This window comes from Temnothorax curvispinosus, unplaced genomic scaffold (genome assembly GCF_003070985.1).
Source record: "Temnothorax curvispinosus isolate PA1 unplaced genomic scaffold, ASM307098v1 QBEX01001249.1, whole genome shotgun sequence".
In the NCBI taxonomy this organism is placed as follows: Eukaryota; Metazoa; Arthropoda; class Insecta; order Hymenoptera; family Formicidae; genus Temnothorax; species Temnothorax curvispinosus.
Window position 1 is genome coordinate 104,054 of NW_020211029.1, and position 18,485 is coordinate 122,538.

The 18,485-nt window shown below is 37.9% G+C and overlaps 2 protein-coding genes across 7 annotated transcripts in view; both read right to left on the bottom strand.

Moving 5' to 3' along the window:
* LOC112461583 (mitogen-activated protein kinase kinase kinase 4) lies at positions 1–9,719 on the bottom strand. Of its 4 annotated transcripts, XM_025026889.1 has the most exons (19): positions 9,565–9,719; positions 8,199–8,336; positions 7,423–7,702; positions 7,025–7,216; positions 6,720–6,910; positions 6,174–6,653; positions 5,763–6,008; positions 5,330–5,554; positions 4,523–4,939; positions 4,198–4,311; positions 3,959–4,118; positions 3,437–3,893; positions 2,818–3,186; positions 2,510–2,697; positions 2,261–2,429; positions 2,057–2,179; positions 1,767–1,918; positions 1,361–1,555; positions 1–1,127 (listed from the first exon to the last, which is right to left on the bottom strand). In XM_025026889.1, the coding sequence occupies exons 1-18, from the start codon at positions 9,696–9,698 to the stop codon at positions 1,376–1,378; spliced, it is 4,215 nt and encodes a 1,404-aa protein (XP_024882657.1). In that variant the 5' UTR covers positions 9,699–9,719; the 3' UTR covers positions 1–1,127; positions 1,361–1,375. The 4 variants fall into 4 exon arrangements, with proteins under 4 accessions (XP_024882657.1, XP_024882667.1, XP_024882647.1 ...); XM_025026899.1 differs by having other exon boundaries at positions 1–1,555; positions 6,174–6,587; XM_025026879.1 differs by having other exon boundaries at positions 1–1,555.
* An 829-nt stretch (positions 9,720–10,548) lies between these two features.
* The window catches only part of LOC112461695 (moesin/ezrin/radixin homolog 1), a 32,371-nt gene continuing 24,434 nt past the window's right edge, over positions 10,549–18,485 (bottom strand). For all 3 annotated transcript variants that reach the window (XM_025027047.1, XM_025027041.1, XM_025027037.1), the window contains 7 exons: positions 17,871–17,993; positions 16,729–17,001; positions 15,933–16,262; positions 15,408–15,650; positions 15,054–15,229; positions 14,740–14,956; positions 10,549–14,538 (listed from right to left, as the gene is read on the bottom strand). In XM_025027047.1, the coding sequence (XP_024882815.1) occupies positions 14,374–14,538; positions 14,740–14,956; positions 15,054–15,229; positions 15,408–15,650; positions 15,933–16,262; positions 16,729–17,001; positions 17,871–17,993 (1,527 nt within the window). In that variant the 3' untranslated portion in view covers positions 10,549–14,373. The remainder of the gene's footprint in view (positions 14,539–14,739; positions 14,957–15,053; positions 15,230–15,407; positions 15,651–15,932; positions 16,263–16,728; positions 17,002–17,870; positions 17,994–18,485) is intronic.

Sequence of the window (18,485 nt, forward strand, 5' to 3'; positions counted from 1 at the left end):
ATTCTTATATATACTTAAACACCACACTCTTTATAAACATATACCACTCGACTGACAATGAGTGAAAAATTATACATGCGATCATTTATGACAATCAAAATTCATTACATTTCGTTGCAACGCTTTTGGAGTCTTTCATTTTTTTAGCTCAAATTATTCAAGTTATTCTAGTGTAGCTAACTCACATAAAAATCACATAAAAAACAAGGATATTCCAAAGCTGCACTTTCTTTCCACCAGACAATCCTGGTGTAAAACTACATTGAATTTATTCACAAACATTAAATCGATGCCACTAATAATAACATTTTTAATCTTTAACATTACATATCTTTTTATCATTGAATCTACTAAGACTCTCTATATATATTAGGGGCATTTTGTAAAAATTATTTCAAATTAATTGTAAAACTAAATTTTGCTATTTACATTTTTTTGCATACCTATGTACATCAAAATCTAATTTACAACTTTCAGTGCTAAAAACTTTGTTTCTAGTAATCTTTAGCCTCATCATTTAACAATTGTAATGGAAAGAAAGTGTACTTTGGGAAGCACTGTATAATTAAGCTTAAGTAACATGATCACAATAGTATTTATATGTTACACTGGTTTTGTCAGTAGATAAAATATTTTCAGACTGCCTTGTTCCTTTGTATAGCCTGCCGCAAATATTACCGGCTATTATATTTAACATAATATTATGTTTAAACAGTGCCGTTGAAGCTGAATAAGACACATTGGATTGATGATTGATTGCTCAGAAGAGCTTATAGCAAATTCGGGAGCTTGCATTAGTGCACACTGTGTGCGTACTAAGGCTTGTTTATAATCTTATATTTAAAGTCGTTTAAATACACATTTAAAAACTTTTTAGCCAATAAAACAATCTGTAATATCTATATGGATTCTGTACAAATCATTTTACAGACTAAGAAGTATTTAAGATGATCTGTAAATATAACAATTGATTAAGAACAAGCCTTAGTGCGCACTCAGTGTGCACTAGTGCAAGCTCCCGAATTCGCTATTATTCAAATAATACAATATAACAAATGAGTAGAATAGTTCTACCGATTAAGTACGAATGCAAAAGCCAGTTTTGCATCTCTGACGGAGATCGTGCACTACAAGAAACATAGATATGAATATTATCTCTCTAGATTGAACGTCATATGAATTCCGTTTGAAATCTTTTCTTCTTAGCGATTTTACCGCAAACTATATCTTCGCACAGATCACAAGTAATTGACTTTGTCTTATTTTGATTTTTCTTATAATATATCTTGTTCGATCGGTGAGAAAAATATTATAATTATTATTAAAAAAAATTAAAAGATTAAAATTCGTGAGTACTTACATCCTCCCGATAACTCTAACGCGGCATCGTTAAATCAGCGTTAACATCTTCGTACTCTCCACGCGCGAAAGAGTGCGCGAGGAGATTATTTGCAGTCAACCTTTTCTTTGGATCGTGTTGAAGACACTTCTTCACGAGGTCTATACCTTCGGCGGAAAGATTTTTCGGAAGGGCTGGTGTTTCTCCCATTCCGACCTTGGCATAAAAAACCAAAAATCTCGAGTTAGGTAATTAATATTTTAAATTTCAATAACATTTAAAATTCGATTTAAAAAAATAAAAATATGAGAAGAAAGATTCAGTTCTGAATTCTTAAACATCTAAATTTTCATTTATCTTATCGTTATTTCAAACCATCAAAATAATTACTTTCCAACTTTATAATAATGCATTTAATTGTAATTACCTTAAACATAATTTGATAATTTGAATCATAATCTGACCAAGGCCGTCTTCCACTCGCCATCTCGATGATGCAACAGCCTACCGACCAGATATCGGCGGCTCTACCGTGTCCACTACTTTCAGACTTCATAAATACTTCTGGTGCCATATAAGCTTTAAAAAATTAAAGAGATAATTAAAAATACAAGAATTGTGAAGTGTTTGAACAGTTTGTTAAATTTTTAAACGTAATTATATAATCAGTTGCAATAAATTTATGAAATTTTACTACACAACAATTAAAATACTAACCTTGAGTACCGACAAAGCCTTGGAGTTCCCCAGGCATAGTTGTGTGTGCTTTAATCTGCACTGCGCTACCAAAGTCGCCGAGTTTCAGACAATTACCTTCGTCTGTTAGAAAAATATTTGCAGCTACAGAAAGAAAGAAATATTATATAATGCATAAAAATAGCATGAATTTTACAAGAGATTATTTTATTCAAATGTAACTACTTTTGATATCTCGATGAACAATTCCGTGAAAGTGCAGCGCTGCCACAGCTGAAAGGAGCTGATGAGTGTACTTTCTGACCAATGATTCCGGCAGTCCATTACCGCTGCCTGCCACTAAGCTCTCGAGAGTTCCCTCTGCGCAAAATTCCATGAAAATCAACATCTCCTCCTAAAAGTGAAATTTATCGCGATAACGCAATAATCACGAGTTGATATATCGTAACAACAACTATGTTATGTTTATCGTACACGATGAATTTCTAGTCCGTAATATCGCACTAAATGCTGATGCTGGATTCCCTCGAATATCTGTAATTCCTCGGCGACACGCCTGATCGCTCTGCAATCGCCAGGTTGCAGTTGCACCTCTTTCATAGCCAACAATTCACCGGTTTGATTGTTCACCACGGTATACACTTTTCCAAACCTTCCCTGACCTACATAATAAAATTCACTTATTAAAATATTGTTACTAAAAATTATAATATATTATAGTTAATTATTTATTAATACAATAAATAATTCTTTTACGTGTTTCAGGTGATCGTAAAACATACCTATTTTAATACCTCGTTGCCACGTGAACGTAACTCGTCTCGCCTTAATGTGAACTCTATCTACTGCTTTCCTGTCGATGACTTGTCCGATGAGTTCCCGGCTCCGCAATCTTTCATCGAGCTCGTTCTCCACTTTCCTGAGAGCACGGATAACCCTCTCGTGCCTCTGCGTACCTCGCTCAGGCGTGTTTATTGTCACTGCGAGATTTCCGTCAACTATGTTCGGCGAATTACCTTTCTTCGCATTGACTGAAAGTTCGGGCGACTTCAAAGCGTCCCGTGGCTTCTGAGAGATGCTGATGCTCGCGGTTCTAGGGCGACCATGGTGCGACGGCGATGAAGCTCTTGATCGCGACAGTTTTCTTAAGTCTGAAAGCAAATATTGCTAATGATCGTAACAAAATCTATTCATTTAATCAAATTAAACTTGATTTTTAGGACCAAATTATTCATTTAGAAAGTTTCAAAAACTTTAGTAAATTTAAATAATAAAACAGACGTTTAAAGTAATAAAATTGATATTTATAATTTCTGTTGAACTTATAGTCATAAAGATAAATGGCATTTAGAAACTAATCATAAAAAAGTTGAAATTAACGATTGGAAATTTATAAATTACTTTCTGTTTCTGGCGTCGATCCTGTAACTGACACGGTTCCCACCACATGAGATATGCAGCGATCCATACACATCTTTAACTCTTCAAACTCCTGATCGGTGAGATGCTTCGTGTTGTACGGCTCGCACACCGTTATTAAAAATTCCAGACCTTGATTCGCCCACCTGGGCCTCAAGCCGCGGCCACGCTCGCATCGCGTTCTCACAAACTCCATCCATAGTAGTGCGAATGATACTAAACCCCGCGCCAGAATGGCTTTTTCTTCCAGCGAAAATAGCTTGCACATCTCCTTGTGAAAATCGAAACCCATCTTGTAAGCTTGATGGAGAATCTCGCGGATTCTCGATCGTAAAGGCATCTGGTCGTTCTCGGTATTCGATTGCTCCACTTCGTTGGCTTCTCTTTGGAAGTCTTCGATCACCATTGTTATACGATGCCTCAAATCCAGGACAATATCCTATAACGCAAAAAAAAACGTTAGCTTTCCAACAGTTATACATATAATCGTTTATTTAATCTTACCTTCAACAGTTTTAATGATTCTTCCAATTCCTGGTCGGAAACGGGCCATTTTTCGATGTCATGTTTTAAGCATTTGGCGAGATTGATACTCTTCACAATCTTCTCCCGAGTCTCCACAAACATTCCTTGCCACTCGCGGCCCACAAACATCAGATGGAATCTAAACATTAATTTACTACAGAAAAAACAGTTTACAAAACCATTAAAGCAGAGACGAATAAATGCAAATTTTCTCTTACTTGCTTGACAACTCATCGTCCTCTTTCTCTTCGCAATTCGCATTCTCTCGGATTTCGCGAGTTCGTTCGATAAGAAATTCATTCACTTGTTTAATCATCGTACGTGCAATCTTACTGCAAGAAACACACACACACACACACACACATCTTCAATATCAAATATATAAAATAATATAAATTAAAATATAAGAATTAAAAAATACTTAATAATAATGTAACTTTCGTCATTATTACGTTACACTAATATTATTAATTCTATTTAGTTCATTCTATTATTTTCTCAATGCGAATGACATAAGAAATATCTAGCTGATATTATACTCACTAGAATTTCACGCCAGCAATCTTGTATCCATCGCTTATATTTCCAGCGATGGATTTGACAAACAACCACTCATCCATAATCAGATTTTTGTGGAAACTGTCATGTTGCACCATGTCCACCCACTGCTGAAGATAATCCAGGTACACCTCGAACACAGCTCTCAGACTCTCATCGAAGTACTTGACATCCTCCTCGAACAGACACTCACAGCCGGTTTCATCGCTGGCGACGGCAGCACAAGAGTGTGCGGCGAATCGATCGCGATGGATGCAAGCAATCCTGAGACCCTCGCGAAGCTCTCGCATGAGCTGTCGAACCGACAACGGACTCGGCTGCTCCGGTTTCTGCTCCAATCTCATCCTTAAAAATTCATGAACCACATCCAGAGGCACACGCGAGAGAAACACAAAAGCTGCCCTAAAAAAAAAACATTACTATTATTTTAGCAAACTATCTATTTTAACAGATAGCGTAATATATAGCTTAACATACTCAACACTGCTTCTGAATTCGATTCAAACAAGGAAAATTTTCTAAGCTATTTCAGAATGTACTTAAAAATTTCTTAAAAACAAGAGAAAGCACATTGCTTAAAAATTTTCTACACTTTTTTTTCTTCAAGCGTATCATTGAAAATACAGACATTTACGTCCTTTTAGTTTAATTCAATTCATCTGGTAAAAGTATAAATTTGGTGTTAAATTCGAGTGCCAAATCAGAATTTTGAGACAAAACAGATCATTCTTCAATATCTAAACTAAAAATATTAAATATCAACAAATCTTTTTAATTGGAAATTCCACGCACCTGTATGACGGTAGATTCAATTTTTTCGCTTCAGAGCTCCAAATACCATATCGTCGTAATTCTCTGTCACCTTCGTATTCTTCATTCGCATTACTATCGCATCCCTCACAGTCATTTTTCTCCAAAGTTAATCTAGCTTTTCTCAATATAGATGTATGTAGTCGATCCAGGAAATTCAAACTCTTTCTGAGACCTCTCGTTTTCAATACATCCTCAATGTATTTTCTAAACAGATAAACAAAAATTATCATCATATAATTTGTGTCATGTATTTGTACCGTCATAACTAAGTTTAAAATTTTAATTAATTGTTTGAAAATAAAATAAAGATACATGAAATTTTTAAATAATTTAAATAAGAAATAATTTACCAATAAATTTAAATTAAAAGCAGATATTAATATATTAAGTATATATGTATCAAAACACATACCTATAAGCGTGTCGATCAAATTCTACCAAGTAGAAATCGAGTCGATCGATTCTTTCGTCCTCAGGACACGAGAATGAAGTTTCCGGAGTAGGTGGCAGTGATTGCGATATAAATGATAAACCTCCGATCGAAGAATTGTTGCTGTTATTACTGTCGGAGGGACTGGAAGTTTCGTCCTGTTGAGGTAATTCAAACCGCACCATGGATTGTCGCTCCGCAGAATCGACAGTATCTGAAGATCGCGAACTAAAGATAAGAACAATCGATTACCTAACTCCGAAGCTTCTGTACATACATCAAGAGAAATTCATCAAGGTATCTTCTGTTTTAAACACATTACAAACGAAACAAAGTTCGAATACAAATAATATAGTGCAAAATATTACCAAAGCAAAGTTCAAATCAACGTACCTGATCCCAGAGTCGTTAAACTCGTCCTGTTTCTTTTTGCTGTGCAGCATCATGAGTAATCTACCTAGTATCAGCAATTTGAACCGGTGGTGTTTCGTCATGTTGTACCAGAGACACATAGCCTTTACTCTATCAGTGAACTCTGGACTCTTATACAACGGGTAATTAACGGCGAACGCATGGGAGGATGGATACAAGGCTTCCGCGGTTTCCAAGCGAGCCAGCAGACCTTCCACCTGCTGCAATGCTTCTCCCTGCGCACGGGCGCACGCACGGCAGTACATAGAAAGACAACCCGGGCATATACTCAGTTCAATGTTAGCGTTTGAACCGGAATTTGTGGATCGATCACTCATAACGTCGCCAGGGCTGACACTCGGGCCTCCCTCTTGGATGTCCGCGATGGGATCGTATCTAATGCAATAATTGCGTTCTCTTAGCACTATCAGTGTGTAACTGCTGTTATTCTTCTCTTTATACCTAATTAAAGTTATTATACAATATATCACAAAATTGATTCCCTTCGAGGAAAACGCTCCCGCTCACCTATATTCCATTATTTCTGAAAGTAAACCCTCCACCGCCTCTCGTTGGCGGCATAGATATTCATCCTGCGCTATCAGACTACGGTCCGCATGATGCGCTTGCAATTCCAACCATATTAGGTCCTTTAATTCGTTTTGCCATCTAGTTTCCTCGTGACTCATCTGGCGACGACAATTCCGTTCTGTACTTCCCTGCGCAACAAAAAAAAATAATTTAATCAGTAATAAAGAATATATAAATACGATATACTCTATAGACAAGTACATTTGATTTAGCTCAAGTTTATTTCGTAATCAGATATTCACCAACTTAATTAAGAAAGAGAATGTGTCGTGAAAGATTTCTCTCTCCCTCAAACTTTGCGTTCTTGGCGATTGCGCGCGCAAGTTTTCCTCATTTATCAACACGCTCCGTTCGCTGACTTCACGCTCCACCTTCTTCTCCTCCACGTCAACGGGCTTGGATCGCAGGCAGCGAAATCTATTTCTGGTCTCGACCTAAAGAGAAGAGCATATTTCTTGACTATGTGCCAAATACATTCGTAAAAAAGGTGAGAACGTGACTGCGTTGGGATAGCATAAAGTTTGACGGGCCAGGAAAAACAGATGATTGATCGATTTAAATGTACACTAATCACAGGCGCAACTGTTGAGTTTTCCAAACGCGGCCAATAATCTAAAATCACTTCTTTGCCTTGTCGAACCTTGATTTGATTCGGCGTCGATACCGCCACGTCGCCGGTGTATCTCTCGGCATAGTTGTGGGCAGCCTCCACGTCGAGCTTCAGGTCCCTTTCGTTGCCACGCAATAGTTTCAAACTTCTCTTGCACTTCCTGCTACCCTCCTTCGCGTCCTCCTTCGTCTCGTCCTCGTTATCTTTGTCAGCTTTATCGCACATCTCGTTGAAGATGATAGTGTCCAGGGTGTTGCGCCTGTGGATAGCCGTCCTTGGCCTGGCCTCTTTCTCTATTGACTTGAGATCGCTAGAATTGACAAAAGACTAAAGATAGTTCGCACACTTTGTCGCCACACAAGAGTGACAATTAAATTAGCGACCGACTTGATTCATATCGCGAAAACTTCTTCCGCGAAGCGTAAAAGCGATTTCCACACGTTGAAAATTTTTCTTATGTAATTTCTAATTTCCGAAATCGTTCTATATCTTCCATCTTAACCCTTTATAGGGCGAGACTCCCGGAAAGCAAATATTAAATTATTTTTTTCACCAACCTCGTTGGTAGGAAAAAAAACGTTAACGATCGTTATTTTGACCGTTCCTTATTGGTCAATTTGGCGACAGTACGCTATAAAGGGTTAAGATCGCAAAACGCATGTAGAGCACTTTATATTTTACAATTATTCGTTAAATTCGTTTATGTTTAGCTGTGAAATGATGCATCGCAAAATACGTAATAATTATACGTATGTATTCCCAACAATTCTTCGCGCGGATTTAATTTGCGGCTTCGTTGCACGCACCTGCCCGACGAGAGCTTCTGCTTCATGTGCCTCTTCTTGCGACTGAGACGTGTCCTGGGCGGCGTTTGTCCGTAAATATCCGACATCGTATGCAGCGACTCTTCAAACTCGTTTGGCGGACTGATTGAATCATCCTTACTACAAACAAGATATTTAATCGAATGTGCGTTTTTTCTGCCGGAAGGTTTATCTCGCTGATTGTCATCGGGGAAATTTGCAGAAACGGGACGTTGCTTCAGAAATAAAGCGTTATCGTGAATTCGTAAATTCTCACGCATTTTAGATCTATACGCGCGATTCTTTCGGAGAAAATACTAAGCGTTATGAATAAAGTATCCAACCCGTTTAATAGTATGTTAGTAGTTTGCTAGCAGAATATTGCGATGGACAGGCATCAACTACGTTCCCATTAAGCTCATATTCTGCCCGCGAAAATCGCCGACCTAATCTGACAGAAAAAACCGGGTAGAATCTGCCATTTTTTCATAATCATTTAAATGAAATATATAATATAATATTGAAATAAATGAATTTGCTCGGTTTCTGCAGTCACTCTGCCGTCAAATTCTGTTAGGGGAGTCCGTTGCGTTTCTAACTAATTTGCTGTTAACAGAATTTGTATTGAACACTTTGCAAAACCCGTTTTTGGTAGATTTGGCTATCTGGGGTATTCTACAGAAATTATAAAATATAACAGTAAATTAAAATTAATATTACAAAATAAAATAATTAGTAGAACATTTATATTTATAAAAGTATGCTACTGCCAAAGTAACAATAATTATTACAATAATTTAATATCTGAAAGAACAGGTTGTTCTACTATATACAAATGTTGTATATAGTATAAAACAGTATTGGTGTTTGGTGCGAATAAATAAAAAGGTCTTTTTTCTGGTGCGAGCATTACTACCACAAAAAAAGGAAAGAAACAACCGCGAATATAGAAACTCTTTTTTAAATCTTATTTAAATTCTTTTCACGGAATTATTAAAAAGCGACAAGGAATCACGAATTCGTTCGCAGCAACCAACGAAAGAGAAGCGACGATAATCGTCTCGCGCGATAAATCATCGGCGCTTCGTCGCCAACGGAACACGGGATCAGTCGCGGTCGCGACTGGCCGGCGACGACGGCTGACGACGGGCGCGAACAGCGCGCGCTGGCCGAGCCGCCGGGATCTAGTTTGACCGGTCAAATTCGGCCATCGCACGATAAGTATGTAAACAAAGAGCGCCTCGGCGATAGCGACGGAGGAGCGACACGCCGGTGTCGTTCCGTCAATCCGGAGCCCTCCGGCCGTCGCGTGTCGCGAGTCGCGTCGAGCCACGTGTCGCTGGCCAGACACCCACCGCCAAGCACCCACCTAGCGTTATCGACGTCCTCGTCGTCGGTGGACCCGTTGCCGGGGATTTTCGCGGCGCGACTCGACTTAGACCGACGCAACATCGTCACCTCGCCACGAGAAACGCGCGCGACGTCGTCGCCGTCGCCACTCATCGCTCGTCGTTCGTTCTGCGACTTCTGCGGCTCCGTGAATCGCGGTGCGCAGGCGCGGCGCGCCGGCGCGCCGCCGACGATATATCGATTATAGCGCCGATATATCGAACGCGGCAATTTTTGAACCACGCGAGAATCGAAGGGTTGAACGTTCGAAAGAGAGATATTATTCAACAAATGCTCTCGTTTCGGATAGCAGAAAGGTCCAAGTTCGAACTTTGGAATATTTTTCGTAATAAATTCCATAGTTTTATAAGAAGCTTATTTACGCCAAACGGTATATAATATTGAATTATCAATGGGCGCGTTCAGCAGAACAAACCGCTCAGTAGCATTCGAACGTGATTGGCTCTTACTTTTAGAACCAACCAATCAAAGCAGATTGTTGATAAGACGAGACTCAACAGTTGTGTCTGCTGAACGCGCCCATTGTAATAATGCGCTACATGTTGTCCCTAGTGCAATTGGGTATCATTTTGTATATATATAAACTGCCGTATTTTTGTTTAAGCAAATATTGTCGTCAGGTGAAGACAATATTTATAAAAATAAATTTTTTTTTAGCTTATAATATATACTTTAATTCTAGACAAGAATTTTGCATTTCTATAAAGCCAATTAGAAGATTAGTGCTAAGAAAAAAACCGAAAAAAACCGGCTAGAATCACGGCTTTAGGATCACCTTAAGGGCCAATTTCACCAACTGCGGTTAGCTTAACCAACGAATGGAATAAAATTGTTGTTTAAATGACTAGATTTTCCGGTAGCTTTTGGCATCTTGTTCTCCAATTCTCTGTATTGAAATTTAAAAGACATTAAGAATCTCTGCTAGATCATCATTCAACTTGTGTTTGATATAAATTTTTTTTATTTAAACAATCTCTAGCTTCCTCAGGAAAGTACAAGTTTCCATTATATCCTCGCACCAACAAATAATATTGTTTTCGTTAAAATACAAATGTCTATGCATCTCTGCATCGTGTGTACATGTCTCGTATCTTCGCCAGTTTGTTTAAGCTCGATAACATTGCTACTTACACGAGAATCCTCTCACGGATGCAGGAAACGGAAAAAGGACGCGTTCGAATTCTATTCATTGCAACGCCACCGAGTTTTGTGTCTCAGAGCTTGGAAAGGAGGAAGACAAAAAAAGGAATGAAACGCATGTTTGGCGCCAAATACACACGTTTCGATATGTTCCAGTAAGGAAAAAATGCTACAGCACCATGTGCACGTTTCTACGTGTGTGTTTGGGGTACCTTCATGAGGGACATACGACTACACGGCTCGCTACTTTAAGATTTACTTTCGTATGTGCAGCGAAGTGCGAAGAACTGGATAACGTTATTTAACTCTAGGATGCGCTTCAAGGATCCTTCGAGAAAAGTGACTCTAAACGGACCATTCTTCTCGTTGAAATTTCCCAGACATCGAATCGTCGAGATCTGAGATCTTTTTATTTCCAAAAGATCTAAATATCGCTTCACGCCGATTGGGCAAACCCAGTTTTAATTCGCATTACATTCCAATTTAAAAGATAGTTGTGATAAATGAATCGTGAAACGACCGAGAGTTCGTTTCTATATACGTTTAAATTGACTTCGTGTATGATTTATAAATAATTTAGCATCCTAGAATTAAAAGTACGCTCTAGGGAACAAGTGAAAGCACGAAATTTTGCGAAGAGAGGAAGAAGGTCAAGGTGCGATCTCCAAATCGAGAGTTCGAATCGAATGTCGAGTAAATCGAGGGGGGAAAAAAGCTCTTTTCGGGAAATTTTTATCTGGAATGTCTCAATAAAAATTCATCGGTTTCGCCAAAGCGTTTAATCGCCAAAGAGTATCGAGATGAACTTTCAAGTTTGTTCTCGCCTATCATTCGTTCGTCGATTATCAAAATGTTATCTCTTTAATTAGTAATAATTTTGCTTCTCATTTCGTTCACACGTATATTTGGTCACAAATCTGTACACTATTAAATGGAAAGAATTTAAAAAATTTGGAAATAACTCTTATCAAATCACAAATCTCGAATACACTGTATTAGCTTGTAGAAAAAATTTCCCTACAAATCCGCAGGCAGATCGAAAAGATTTAAAAAAAGCAACTAAGCATAATTTGAATAAAAAGATTGGATCATTATTCAAGTATCTCTGTAAATTTTTTTTTTACCGTAAACTACGACCAAATCTACGTGCTGGATTATCTTAAGAGTATAAATTGACGACTATAAAATGCTTTAGTTCTCGTTCAATATTACCTGCATAATAATAATAAAATAATAATAACGCTACTAAATTGTAAACATTAATATTAATAATATAACACTACTAATTTGTAAATTTTTAATATTAAATATAATCAAAAAATATCTATCGCATTATTATACTCCTGTACTTTTTCCTCCTTTCTGCTTCGCGCATATTATTGTAACGCGCGGATAATGATAGTAATGTAGCAAAGTACACAAACTCTTTCGTGATACGGCGCGATCGTTTACATTACTTCGCGATCTTCTCTTCTACGTAAAGCTCACACACATACGCCTCATCGGTATCACACCGCTATCGCTCTTCGTTTTGCATTCCGTCATATGAAAAATTGGCAGCGTCTCGAGGTTCGAGTTTTCGTTAGTTGTAATCCCGTTGTATACAGAATATTCTCTTAAGGCGAAAGATTTTAAAAATTACAATGGCATATGATTGCCATAAATGTGTTTTCTCTATCACTTGGCCTCTCTCTCACTCTCTTTCACACGGTTAATTATTTCCCTTATCACATTCTCTCCCTCTCTCGCACTCGTTCCTTCATTCTTTCGGAAATCTTGGTAGCTAAAGCCATTCGGCGAGTACCGCGCGGTTCAACCTTATGTTGAAGGTATGCAGAACAAATTCTCTCTATATGGCGCGATATCCTTACATTTCTTTCTCTCTCGGCTAGTCATTATATTAGTACTACTCTTATAGTACTTCGATATATATATTTATTTATATACTTATATGTATATCAAGTAAAGGCCACGAGTGTGTTCAATATAAAATCGCTAAAGTGTCATCGAAATTCGCTCGTACGAAAATAGTTCGGTACGATTTTACCAGTAATAGGCCATGCCATCGTGTTGAATCGCTTACGTTTATTAATCCGGAGTGACAGATTGTGCCGCAATAGTGATTCGCATGTGATGCGCGAGGGGACAACTGCGACATGCGATTTACAAACGACGACCGAGACATTTGAAATTTTGGAAATGGGTAAATTGAAGTATTGAATTTTGTAAAAGAATAGATTTGAAGATTCATATCTGTTCGCATAGAATTACCAAGATTTCCTCTGAACATATACACGAGATACTTAACCAATAAGTAATATTGTTCAAGAAGACTCTAGGCTAATATAAAAAACAAATAAAATTGGATGTCGTGAGATGTCCCCTTGCTCGAAACGGTCGCTTCCCAATACGAACTTCAAGGTGGATTACGCCTAAATTTCTATCTAACTCGATACAATATGAGCCACGTGCCTTATCTCGATTCCTCTATAGTCGGTGTTCGACGTTAGTACCTAACTTAGATATCGCCGGTCAACTAGCGGCTGTCGAGCAGCTTTTCCGAACGTACAATCTGTCTATAAATATGGCCCGAATTAAGCGTACAAAATAGAAAAAAACCGCCCGTAAACAGGTAACGACCGCGATTGCCGTCGCGACACATCGGCCGAGATGCGAGTGATAGTCATAGCGTTTGAGGGCTTCTCGAAAGCGAATCCTTATTATCAAGGACGGACAGTACGTGACGGCGCGATAAGAACGTGACGGATAGGAGGACACCGGTAGATAATCAGCGGCGAAGGATCGGCATCTTGCGATACGAATAAATGACCGGCAGTAATACTTATTGTGAGGCGAGACCAATACTGGTACCTCGGTGATCGAGATATTGGGTCCATCGATGCGCAGAAAAAGGTTTAAGTAACGGTAACGGACTGATTCAATACCGAAAATTTTCTTGTCACTTGGGCGCAAAGTGCTTTTTATCTTGTTGAAACCAGAATGATAATATCGTTACGCTAAATTATTAGAGTAATAATAATATTCAGAACTTAGTTTTTGCTACTAGGAGACAGTTAAAGTAAGGGGGAACTATCAGTTTCACAAGCAAGGCACTTCTGCGCGAAGTAGCGAGAAAATTTACTCGCGCTCCTGAGGCATGTGACGATTCCGCCAATCGTGCAGCGTTAACATGGAAGTATACGTGGAAGACGACGCGAGTCACTCGCTCTCGTCGCGTTTCTCACCAAAAAAAGGTGAGAGCTTTGATTATCGGTTTTGCGTGAAGATATAGAATCGTCATCAAACTAACGTGGAATATTGCTCATAATTCTCGTTATACGATAATCACGGTTGTCATTCGCGCAAATGTTGAGAAAGATTGAAGTTTAATTGATCGGAAATATATATGTCTGTTGTTATTCAAATTATTCTATTTATACATTGATTGTAGAATCTATACTTCTCTCTATTTCTCTCCCTGTCTTATCTTCTATTAATCGCCTTCTCTTTTTCTCTTTTCGTTATCGTTAGCATTTTACTGCATTCTCCGCTTTCGCAAAGTCAGGTGAAAAATTGAAGGTAGGAAAGGACATGTATAAGGTAAGTGATTAGATGCACGCACATTAATTTACATGTTCTCGAACTGATCAACGCGGCGTTTGGTGTTTCCTTTGCGAATCTCGCGAAGTGTCTTGTACTTGTCGCGGCCTTGGCGCACGTTTTCCCTGTGAATCTTATCCATCACCGTCTCCTTGGTTTCGTCACGTGACTGGGCAAGATCTTGTTTCAATGCCTGTCAATGAGAGCGTTCCATTATAGCAGTGCATACAAAATCTCTCGTAAAGTTTGTGTCAAATCGCATAAACGTATTTTCAGATTTTTTACTAGAGGAATAAACGGTTAAAAGCAGAAGTTTTAACTGTATAAAATTACAAAGCTTAAAATAAAAAATAAAAAACTGAATAAAATATATTGAAATCAGATATCAACGTACCTTCAATTGGTCGTGGAGACGTTCATTTCTCTCTGCTAAAGTGCGTCGCTCTTCGACAGGATCGATTATTGACTCATCAGTCGCGAGGTCCTTAGTAACATCTCCTTGAGGAACCTCGTCTTCACCTTCCTCTTCGCCCTCTTCATTCTCCTCGACATGATGATGATGCGGAGTCTGATTGGCCTGATATTGTCGGTCAGCTTCTTCTTGTCTCAGTCTTGCATAACAAGAATGATAAACATGCAATTATCCTCGATTATGTTAACTAATTGTAAGAAACAAAGAATGAGAAAAAAAAAGAAAATTGCTCATACTTGGCAGCTTCGAACTCGGCCTGTAATCTCCTAGCTTCCGCGTCCTTAGCCTCCACCTCGGATTGTATGCGTTGTACCTCCTCCTGCTTGGCTCTTATCTCCTGCTCGAGTTTAGCGCGCTCCGCAGCCTCCATCTCGTGCGACAGTTCTAACTTTTCCATCATCACTGTCAATTCCTACGTCACACGCAACACACAAGTTACAGAGAAAAAAATCGTGCGTAGACACATTCATTGAGCAACATATGTAATTATTGGAATTATGTAAATTAGATAAAAAATAAAAACGACATTAATTATTTATTGGTAGCGTAGTGATATAGTTTTTCTTTAAATCATGGTTAAATAGACTCACTTTCTGGCGATTCTCTAGCTCTTCCTTGGCAGCCTGCAATTGTTTCAGCTGTTCCTCCAAGCGCCGAATCATTTCCTGAGCTTCGTTCAACTCAGCCTGCCGCCTATCCATTTCCTCGGCCATGTTTCTTAGCCTCTCTTCATATTCTTGTTGTTTTTTCTCCGCACGCTCTCGGGCAGCTATCTCCAGTTGCAGTTTCTCTCTCTGTTGCTGTTTCGCCATCTTTTCGTCTCTAGCTTGAGCCTGAAGGAATTTTATCACAATCGTTACAATCTCAGAAGCAAAATATATGTTATAACTAATTAAAATAAATCCTAAACGATTATATAATCAGCTTTTAGTTAATCGTTAAATTAAAATATTTTAATTCTAGATAGATGCAATATGCTATAATGGTTACGTAAAGTGATGATCAAATATTGTTAACGATAACGTTATATAATCAGCTTTAGATAAGTATATGCATCAATAATTATGTTTTATTTATTTCTCAGCTCAATATCAAATATAACGTAATATTCCTACCTTCATCTGCTGCACGTCGATCGTGTCCGGCTTACGTCTGCGCATGTAAAGCTCGTGATTGCCCATGCATAGCGCAAGAATTCTCTTGTTAATCTTGACTCTGGCGGCGAAAAATACAAAGTCCGGTGCCTTCTTGTCGATTGGCTTGATTATGAATTTCTTATCGTTGAACGAGATATTCCGTATCTCGGACCAGGGGAAGCCGATTTTCGGCGTAAGCTTATCGTCCTTCTCATAGATGTTCAAACCTAAAGCATCCACACCCAACCAAAGGTCTGTGCCCTTCTTGTTGCGAATTTCAAAGTAATTCACACCATACATCTCTAAGTCCTACGGAAAGCAAAAATAAAGGAAAATACTAAAACGATACCAGTGATACTAGTCCAAGAGTAGCAGTATTCCATAAATTTTCGCATGGTAAAATATTTCCGAGTGCAGAAATAGAGTCTGCGTAATATTCTCGGAAAGACGGATTAAAAACCAATATCTTGTAAATAAATGTCGAGTTAAAATACGATATTATATGAGTAATTAAAAAGTATAATCAAAACGCGTTGCTGTTACACAGATGCGCAGACCTTCAGGAATGGATTGCAGCATCAACTAACGAGAATGCTTTACATACAATTTCTAGGAACAAATTATTTCTAATATAGTTTACGTAAATAATACAAAAGTAAAATAATTTTGCAATCGGTAAATAAATATTGACGCGTATGTCATATCCATTCCCTCCTGAAGTCTTTGCCATATATTTCGGTTTTCTTGTACACGTTATTTAACAGCGAATTGATACCTGAGCAATTTTCAGATACTCCATCATGGCGTCCTCTCGCAGCATACCACGATGTTCCTGCCACCAATTCGTAATAGAGCTGTCCCAGTCCTCTTTGCTCATTTTATGTTGGTCCACAACGCGCTGTGGTAACAGCCGATCATTCGCCAGGAAGCCAGCGGGATGGTTGCCCTTCTGATAGTCTCCATGTCTCGCTTGAACGGCATACGAAGCCAACAGAACGGATGTTTCCGGTGGGCAATATATTTCATCCGTGAGAATACCGTTCTTCACCTGCAATCAATTAAAACATTGATATCGATTATTTAATAACGTATTACTAAATATATAATTATTTAAACAGCAATATCGATTAACGAAAATCTCTACCTATATATAAACGTATGTATGTATGTTTGTCCGCTATGCAAATCTACAGTTTTGAAATTAGAACAATCAAATTTGGTATACTATCTCATGATACTCTAACTTAGACCGTAGAGGGTTTACAGAAGGAGTCTGAGTCCGGGGACAAGGAACCCCCATACAAGTGTCTAAAAAAGGTTCATTTAAAAAAAATTTTTTTTGGAGTAAATATTACCGTTCAGGGAAAAGAAGAAAGAGCTTTTGAGCCGCGCGAAGTGCGGATGAAAAAGCTAGTAAATTGTAATAAAATTAAATAATCAGATTGCGGCTTATTTTATAAGCAATTAATAAAATATTTATAAATTAATATAAAAAACCATTAAGATTTTATTTTACAATCCTTTGAAATGAATATTATTCCAAATTATAAATAAAATTCCGCTAATTTCACAAGACATCGTTATTCTTAAACACTGATGTATCTGGCTGTTTCAACTGGACTGGGCAAAAAAAAAATTAAAAGCGTATTCGGCGCGAGGATGAAATGATGAAGGACGAAAAGAAGCAAATCAGATAAACGAACAGTCTGATGCACATGGCTTATAATCCAACCATCAACGAATGAATGAGATGCATTGTTTTTATTCTGTTATAGATCAATTTGCTCTGTACCTCAATCATAAGTTTCGGAATTACTTCGAGAACAAAAGTACCAAATTGAAAATTGTTACTAAAATCGCGAGTGGAAAGAGAGAGAAAAAGAAAACGAGAAAAATGCATAAATAATTTTTTTTTACCTGGAGGTAAAAAAGTCGCAGCGTAATGTCTTGTATCAGTTCCTCGGCGACGTCTTCGGGATAGAATTTTGCACGAAACTTGAACTGCAGTGGAGTCTCCTTCTTGACTTCCTGGCTCATCACCTGCAAATATCGGAAAAAATAAGTGACTCTACAGTCGAAAGTGTCTCTCGTCTTTATCACACTTGACGCTCAAACGTGTAAAAGCGTGCAAAGTGTTTATGAGTCGCGTCATAAGATAATAGTTGGACAAACAAAAATCTCGTGACGTAAAGATATTCATGTCCATATGGATAAATATACGTGAGACATGAGATTGTGAGTTGCATGAAATAGCAGGAAAATATTTTTCATTAAAAGAGTTGTGATTTTGCATTAAGGAAATTTATATGCTAATCTTACTATACATCTTAGAGTATATTATTACACTACTAATATAATTACTTCAAGATATTTTAATGTAATTTAATACATCTTTTGTATCGCAGTAAAAATTAATAAAGTAATATCTAGAATATCTGTTTCCGCTATCAAAATTTTCAGTTTTGTTCCCTCGTAAAAAAAATGTCGTTATACTTATATAAATTCTTCTCCATATTGTAATACCTCGTCACA

Coding starts and splice junctions, on each gene's coding strand:
- LOC112461583 (XM_025026889.1), bottom strand. CDS start 9,698: ATGAGTGGCGACGGCGACGACGTCGCGCGCGTTTCTCGTGGCGAGGTG. Junction 6,654..6,719: donor TCAGAAATAATGGAATATAG/GTGAGCGGGAGC, acceptor AACTTTAATTAG/GTATAAAGAGAAGAATAACA. Junction 4,119..4,197: donor GACGATGAGTTGTCAAGCAA/GTAAGAGAAAAT, acceptor ATTAATGTTTAG/ATTCCATCTGATGTTTGTGG.